The sequence below is a fragment of the Lolium perenne genome, chromosome 5, assembly GCF_019359855.2.
Source record: "Lolium perenne isolate Kyuss_39 chromosome 5, Kyuss_2.0, whole genome shotgun sequence".
Taxonomy (NCBI): Eukaryota; Viridiplantae; Streptophyta; class Magnoliopsida; order Poales; family Poaceae; genus Lolium; species Lolium perenne.
In genome coordinates this window covers 194,291,955-194,300,057 of record NC_067248.2, presented here as the reverse complement: position 1 = coordinate 194,300,057, position 8,103 = coordinate 194,291,955, and the positions used below count along the sequence as shown (strand labels likewise).

General features: G+C 43.2%; 1 protein-coding gene and 1 long non-coding RNA gene across 2 annotated transcripts; one reads left to right on the top strand and one right to left on the bottom strand.

Moving 5' to 3' along the window:
* Positions 1–401: 401 nt before the first annotated feature.
* On the bottom strand, positions 402–1,214 carry LOC127301613 (uncharacterized). The gene is made up of 3 exons (XR_007852257.2): positions 1,115–1,214; positions 937–1,028; positions 402–618 (listed from the first exon to the last, which is right to left on the bottom strand). It is a non-coding gene; the product is annotated as an uncharacterized lncRNA (long non-coding RNA).
* A 2,289-nt stretch (positions 1,215–3,503) lies between these two features.
* On the top strand, positions 3,504–7,749 carry LOC127301608 (uncharacterized). Its single transcript, XM_051331881.2, has 3 exons — positions 3,504–5,329; positions 5,720–5,914; positions 7,154–7,749. Exons 1-2 carry the CDS (start codon positions 3,563–3,565, stop codon positions 5,897–5,899), a joined length of 1,947 nt encoding a protein of 648 aa, XP_051187841.2. The 5' UTR covers positions 3,504–3,562; the 3' UTR covers positions 5,900–5,914; positions 7,154–7,749.
* Positions 7,750–8,103: the final 354 nt, after the last annotated feature.

Below are 8,103 nucleotides of genomic sequence, written 5' to 3'. Positions count from 1 at the left end.
TGATGCACATCTTCACAAGTCCATTATCACTAAATGGACGACAAGCTTCAAGCATGTAATTCACTTGAGATGCTCATCTTGAACTTGCCCAACTCAACCTTGTATCTTCACATACTCACTTAAGATAGAGCATGGCTAATATTGAGTTCCACATAAGAACTCCATCTTCATTTCTTCTTCTTGATCATATCACATATATATATCTTCATGCCGATGATCTTGATGCCAATACACAAGGAATACCTTTATCTTCATGGCATCCATACTTGAATCCAACACATGGAGTACAAGTAGTACCTATGGAATATTCCTTCATATAAACTCAATGAAAACATTAGTCCATAGGGGTTGTCATTAATTACCAAAACCACACATAGGGGCAATATACCCTTACAAATTTAAATAATATCTTTAGTGTCTAAGAGCAACACAATAATTCTTTCACTGCAACCCAATCAAGTAATAAATATGTATCTAGGGAAGGGGACCATATTACTCACCGGGATACACATGAAATAACGAAATATGAGAACAAGGAAGTAGGCGGACAATTGGTCAAATGTTAGGAGCCCATGACAAGTATAATAATTTCAGTTTATGTCTAATTTAGTTCTGAACCTATGAACAAAAGGATAAAATTACCATCATACATGGCCAACACAATATAGATATGTAATCAACATAAGCTTGCTCGAGAATAAGACAACACAATTATCTAAGTGATAGGTTTATTGATATCACATTTGAGCTATGAGACGTTGAGGGGTGCTTTAACAGAAGAGAGAATGTGTATGGAAACTTATATTTATTATAATTACAATGAACGGTGAGAGGTGCCTGAAATATCAATAGAAGAGCTTAATCTTCTGTGTCCTGGATTATGAGCAAATTGGACGCTCAGCAGAATATAAAATTAAATTAGAGCTTAAAGCTTACCAAGAATATGGAAGAGAATAATTAATCCAACAGAAATCTGCACTTTGTATAGGCACCCAACACGCATTGAATCCTGCAACCTGGTAGTTTCCCTAGGCAAGACAAATGTAATAATACATAAGTATTAATATCAATACATAATTCAATACTATAAAGCAACAATTTTGTATGTACTTACACAAATACAGAAGATCAATTCTGTTTGTAATAAGCTGGGAGTAAATACAAACCCTACACACGAGTACAGAGGACAAAAAATACAGATACTTCCTTGTAATATGCATATTTAGGTAGAAAAAGTAGAAAATGCAAATAAGGTTTACCTCGAACACCTGACCATCAATGGGCGGCAAGGTCAGAGCCCGCAACCGGTGATGCCATGGTCCAAATAACACTAATCCGCTTTATCATCATGTTTTATGATAGATCAATGGCTCTAAACTGAACCTGAAAAGAAGAAGTGCATATATAGGTCATCAAACACACCATTTTAATGATAATGTGATGTAGTACAATTCCAAAATAAAATGTATTCGTGTTGTGTAGTATAAAAACACATGGGGTTGGAGGGAACCAATTGATAGGTGCTAAATGTTGTTGATCAGTAACGTTGCCGTTCACCAATCTGTCACTTTGGCTGGCAAAACCGGATACCATCACTTCTATTGCAAACTGGGAGGCTACATCTAGATACACATATGAAATAGACAGACCGTGGGCCTGTAATCTAATTCTTCTCTTTCTTGTTAACGACTTATTTCCACTAGCATCTAGCCAAACAATTTTTCTTGGCACACATGCCCATCCCATGGTGCGGCTGATGCATGTCAATATCTGTACAAATAATCAATTGTTTATAGGAAACAAAGGATCAGACAATGAAGGCTTATGATGGCTATCAGTTGAATCGCACTAACACACGGTAATGCCATATATTAGACTGAACCAAATCCTAGTTATCCATCACAAAGAAAATTTATATGAAAAGCTATGCCTATCTTCTATAGATAGTGACATGTAGACAATAAAACCTATTTTTGTCACAACTTCCTCTCTGCAGAATAAGAAAAATATCAACAAATTTGACAAAATCACAACTAACCAAACTTTGCAAGAGGATAAAACTATGAACAATCACTTCCTGCTGCAAAGATGTTAATGGAAAAGGGCTCACCTCACTGATGTGGCCGAAGATCCAAGAGGATGACCAGTTCCATGCCTCATAAGCATACCATCGAACAGTTTACCTGCAACAATATCCCTACATCAGAATACACACATACACACAAAAATGAAGAGCGGCTTGTCATAAATTAGAGACAAAAAGAGCAGCAGCACTGCCATGAGAGAGAGGAGCAAGCAACAACTCATCTGCAAGAGGGAGAGGGATGATGCGGCCTGAGCTTTCCCTTCTCTAGTGATGGTGAGCTCCTTCCAACAATAAGAGAATGATACGAGCTCGACAGGGTAGGTAGCCGAAGAGGCAACACGCGAGACGACGCGAAGGATGGCGGCGATAGCGCCTTGGAGGGACTCTGGTGCCCCACGCTCCTCCCCTGCCAAGGATTATGGTGGCAACGAAGAGGTCCATGGCGATGGCGCCATGGTTGGGAGAGGATGGGAAGCGGAGAAACTGGGTGTGGGAAGAGGAGGCGACAACGCGAGTGGCGGCGGCTGAGCGGGAGTGTCTTGGGGAGGAGAGAAACGGGGATGGGAGGGGATTGGAGGCTTGATGCTGTGCATTGATTGGGTGGGCAGCAGCGTGGAGATAAGGTTCTCTCCTCTCGTGGGATTGTCTGTGCGACCTCTTGTCTCGCGGGATTGGCTGCGCGACCCGCACGAAAACCACCCAAGCAACTAACAGCGTAGATCAGCCAGAAGAATGGCCCGCGCGCAGAAGCAAGCGAGTAGAACTTTGCCGTTCCATGTCTTGATCTAGTAGGCAGTAAAGGAATCTTACCTGGCATGGACGGTTGAGATGTTCCAGCTGACAGCATCCTGTGGGTGAGAAGCTCAAATCGATGTGAGACCTCATATGGGGGTATCTATTATACCTTTAGATAGATGCCATGCGACTGCTTGGTAGTCCCATTAACTAGCTGACCAAGATGTAATCCCTGCTGCTTAATATATCCTCTTTTACCCGCAAAAAACTAGCTAACCAAGAATCAATATGAGGATTCGAAAATAGCGTTTTATCATTGATTTGCATAAATGCTAATTTTTCATTTTTTGTTAGACTATTATCAAAAGATGATACGATCATGAGTGCAAAATACCTGGCTCGCATCAAAATCTTGTGGGAATTGCTATAACAAGGCGGACGTGGCTCGCAGCTCTGCACATACGGAAAAGATTTAACTTACGGACGCAGCGTGGCATCAGCCAATTGGGCGCACAAATTATGGTGGGTCCAAGTATTCAGCCCAAGAGAAACATATGCATGTCCGTAACAAATTGTCCGTAGACCAAGCATTATTGGGAGGCCTCCTTTAACTACCGGCCCGGCCCGGCCCGGCCCGGCCCGACTGCTCCGTTCTTATCTTCTATTCATGTTCACCAACCTACCATCGTCTCCAGCCCTAGCATCTCATCCCCGCCCCCAGATCCCTCCGCCGTACCAACCATGGCGGACCAGCAAGGAGGATCATCGGACTCGGAGTCGGAGGACAACGAGATTACTCCGTCGGGTTTGAGCTTTCGTATTCCCGCCTCGAGCCTACTCGCCTCCGCTTTCTCCTCTTTTGACACCAATGGGACCAAGGAGATCCTCTACGACCGCATCGTCAATTTCTATACTGATGCTCTTAACCGGCTTCCCTGGGAGGACTTGCCCGAGCTCGCCCAACTGATGAGCACGGGCGGCCTCTGCGTCGGCCTCCTCGACCCCGTCTCCAACATCATCCTGAACACGGTCTCTCTCCTCCCGCCCGGCTTCCAAGATGCTGGCCCAAGGAAGTCCACGAGTCTGGCCAACAAGAGTATGTTTTACGATATTGCATCGAGATCCTACCTTGCTCTCATCGGTTTCTTGCTGGACTACTTCGGATGCCTCATCGAGGAGCAGGCCGGCCACTACCTCCGCTGGGCCGACGCCGATCTCGCCCTGGCTGTCCTGCTCATCGAGTACGATCTCTTCTCTGCTTCTGCTCTGACTGAGCTACTCCCCAACCCTGGATCCGGAAGAACGCAAGCAAGCCTCGAGCTCGCAGTGCGCAGAGCAGGCCACCCTGCGCCCGACAGGCTCGTGCAGCTCACCTCGTCCGTGTTCCCCCCGCAGCGGCTGGAGGCTATCAAGTCCCTTCTGGCAGGAGGCACCAACCTCACTGTAGACGACCTCTATCTGCTTCACCGCCTCATCCAACAAAGCGGCGCCACCTCCAACGTCCATATCACCTTGCTGCCACAGGGAGGCCTCATTACCCGCGTTCTAGAGCAAGCTGTTCATGAAGGAGCGGTTGCCGAAGAGACCTCTTACCTTGGAGATGGCTACAAAACCACCACAATCAAGCCAGTTGGAGACTACATCTCATCCTTGCGGTCTAGTGAAGACATGGATCACAAGAAAGAACTCTGTTGGACCAAAGGATATGCTCGGCAAAGAAGCTTTAAGGACCACGAAGTATCTTGCGAGCGCCTCGAGACACTCAGGATGCGCATCCTGGACATTATTCATAGCTTGTACCTTGATGCGATCGCCCTGCTGCCCGGCAAAGGTGCTAACTGGCTTATCCGTGACATCCTGGTTGCTGGTCACTGCTATGGTCTTTTGAATCCGGTCGGCAACATCATTGTCAATTCCATCTGGCACAACAGATTGTGCCCGCTCCCAGTGGCTGATTGCAATGCCCAGTATGACATCCTTGACCCGCTCTCTTTACTCCGCACAGAAGTCCGTTCCCTAGAGGGCACTGTGGAATTTATTCGTGCCATGGCCACTCAAATCTCAATGAGGGACATGGAGATTAACCTGTATAGGAGTCGGTGTGACACCCGTTGGGCGTACGAGAGGTTTTTTATTGGAAGATATACTGGAAAAGCTGACCCCTTGTTTAGAGCGGCTGTGTCTGCCCAACACCCTCTGCCTGCTGCCCTGGAATTGTTTCACAAACAGCTGTCAAAAGACTTTGACAAGATGGAGGAGCTGAGGTCCGTGTTCAACACCACTAGTGTGTTGTCTGTTGGTGATATCGATCGTATAGCTGACCTTGTGGACGAGATAATCAAAATCACTCCAGAATTGCAACCTAGTTTGCAATCTCAGGTTCCCCAAATGCACAAGGACGCCTATAGCACAATGTTAAGAAAGCGGTCAGAATATGAGTGCCAGAGCAAGTACTTCCGGTCAAAGGTTGGAGAAATGCTAGACAAATATTCCGCTCAGCATCCATGGGTATGTTCAAAATGTCTTGTTTTCACCATTGGTTGCTACATACTCCCTATTTAGTCTACATTCTAGAAAAAAATGAGACAAACTAATGTTGCATTTATTAGTACTGCTTACATATGTGAACAACCAATCCAAGCTACATTGGAAATAACAACAACATCCAATAAAGAGCACAAACTCACTTCATTTTCAGTGTTGTTGTTGACTAAAAGCTAGAATGTGGAATATTTCACAACAAATTTTAGAGCTAGAATGTAGACTATTTCAGAATGTAGACAAATTTTAGAGCTAGAATGTACAATATTTCACAACAAATTTTAGAGATAGAATGTAGATTATTTCTTTTGGTTTGATATCTCCGGTTAATGCATGTCACCTTATTTGTTGTTTCAGAAAGGAAAGTATACACTAGGAGTTATCTGTGCTGTGGAGAAATGTGGATATTTATCCACAGAAGGCTTCTTCGTTAATTTTATGGCTGAGGGCACCAACGGCAGGAACACACTTTTTTTGCTGAGTTCTGGGTGTCACACAAACCAGATGAGTCAAAACCAGATATATGTTGCCCTCTAGACCCTCCATATACTGGTAAGTCTTCATTCCTTCCAACTAGTACAACAAACAATGCTGGTGTCAAACTGAACTTATAATGTGCCTCACTTAATTACTCTTGTGACTAGATATACAATTCTTAATTCCGTTAATCTGATCAATGTTTATATCTGTACACCTTAATTCTGTTCTTACATTTTTTCTGGTACTGTGAGGTTTAAATATTTTAGTTGCAGCTTGGTGCAAAGAAAAACATTTGAACTATGCTTTTTAAAAGTGCCTCTTATTTGGTCGATTATGTTTATCCAAATTCAAGTAGGTCTGTTAATCTACTCTATGATGCGTATGAAATAAATGTGATATAACTTAGTTCCATCGAACCTGGTGTGCATTTCCGAGAACATATCCGGTGCTACATGTCCAAATGGAGGGCCTTGATCAAACTCGGATGACATGTTAGCAAAGAAAACCGTGCACTTTCAAAAAATGAATAAACATCCTCTGGTCCTTACTGCAGTCTAAATACCTGCCTCCCCTCTCCATTTGTTTTCTCGCTGCACTGTCCAGCCAGCCCCTTTCTCTCCCCTGATCTGCCCTCCCGCCTAGGAATTTCGCCACCACTGGCATGCCATTCTTTTGCCCTGCCTCTGATTCTTTCATACTGCAGTTCTCCACCTCCGATCTATATTTACCAAACCTGGCAATGTCGCGTTGTTTACGACCTTGACACGGCCACCTGTTGCAAAACATGCCCTGGACGTGGAAGATCCAACAGATCAATCTAATAACCAACATGTGACCTAGGTGTCCTGCAATTCTGCTTAGTTGAAATTGTACTTTGTCTCCCTTTTGGGAATTTGGGCGTAGTACATCCATGTTGATCTGTACGTATTCTTTTACTTTGCTTCCCAGCTTGAAAGATCAGATTATGCAAAGGAGAAAAATTGGCCTGATCAATATACATGTACTCATGTACTGTACATCTCTTTTGTTTTGCAAAATGTGCTAAATAAGTACTACTGTATGTAGTCCTGGTAGTACGTCCATGTTTTATGTTCTTTTGCTACTACATACCGTCTGTATTCTTGCTATTTCTTGCTGTGAACAAATCGTAAACTTGCCTGTGTATGAATAGTAAATTGCATATGGATTTGTTGATCCTTGTGAACAAATGATTCCACTTATTTCAATAATTGCAGCCAGCTGCAGTGATTTTGATTCCATTTAGCTTTTTTTCTATTGATTCGTAATGATCAATGGTTTTGCTGTCAACAGGCCGCTGCTTCTATAGTAAGAATTCTGCAAGGAAGATTGTGTATCCAGATTCGGTAAAGTACTTTATGTGCGATGTTACTGCACGTGGAGTCGGTAATGTGGATGACATTACAGACACAGATTTTGTCTATTTTAATAGCGAGAAGGATGCAGATTTTGTGAAGAAGGTGAACAGCTACTACGCGGAGAACTCGTTTTGCCGGCCAACTGTTTTGGATACTGACACAAAGATGTTTGCGTGCATCAATTTTGCTGACCATTATTCGATCTCTTCAGTATCAGAGCCTGGAATAGGTTTGAGCTTGGGCGAACTTGTTTGAGCAGGATTAACTGAAAGTTTTTTTTTGGCCGTGCTACTCCCTTTCATCCTATTGAACTTGTCTTATTTTTGACAAAATTTGGATGCATCTAGATACATCCAAATTTCGACGAAGTTAAGACAAGTTTGATGAGATGGAAGGAGTATTTGTGATGTTCTCTTCACCAAGTGGCGTGGGTCTGCCGCGGTGTGACGATTGCCTATCTGCTGTTACTGTTACTTTTTCTTAACTTTGTTGTTACTGTTATTGTTTAAGCTATATAACTACTGAATTATTTCATACGCAAGTTGATTGACTATATCTGATGGGGCACGAGACACCGACACTAAATACTGTATTTAACTTCTAAATTTTGCAAACATCTAAAATAGTCTTCTATCTGCCTCTTTTTCCTACTGCGCCGTGATTTTGGGTTCATGTGTCACTGCAAAAGCGAGTTAGCAAATTATAACACCTTAGGGTTATATCTTTACTATTAATGTGAAGATGATGTCACATTTTGAACTATTTACATAAAAAATTCCACCCTCCTCATTTCCGTCCTACAAACTTAAATGAGCAATGCTACATCGGGATTACGTCGAGGTTGCATAGGAACTACAACCCCTAAATTCACGGGAGACAAGCAGA

Bases quoted from the DNA above. Each gene is read 5' to 3' on its own strand.
- LOC127301608 (XM_051331881.2), top strand. From the start codon at position 3,563: ATGGCGGACCAGCAAGGAGGATCATCGGACTCGGAGTCGGAGGACAAC. The intron at 5,330-5,719 runs GTATGTTCAAAA...TTGTTGTTTCAG, and splicing joins ATTCCGCTCAGCATCCATGG to AAAGGAAAGTATACACTAGG.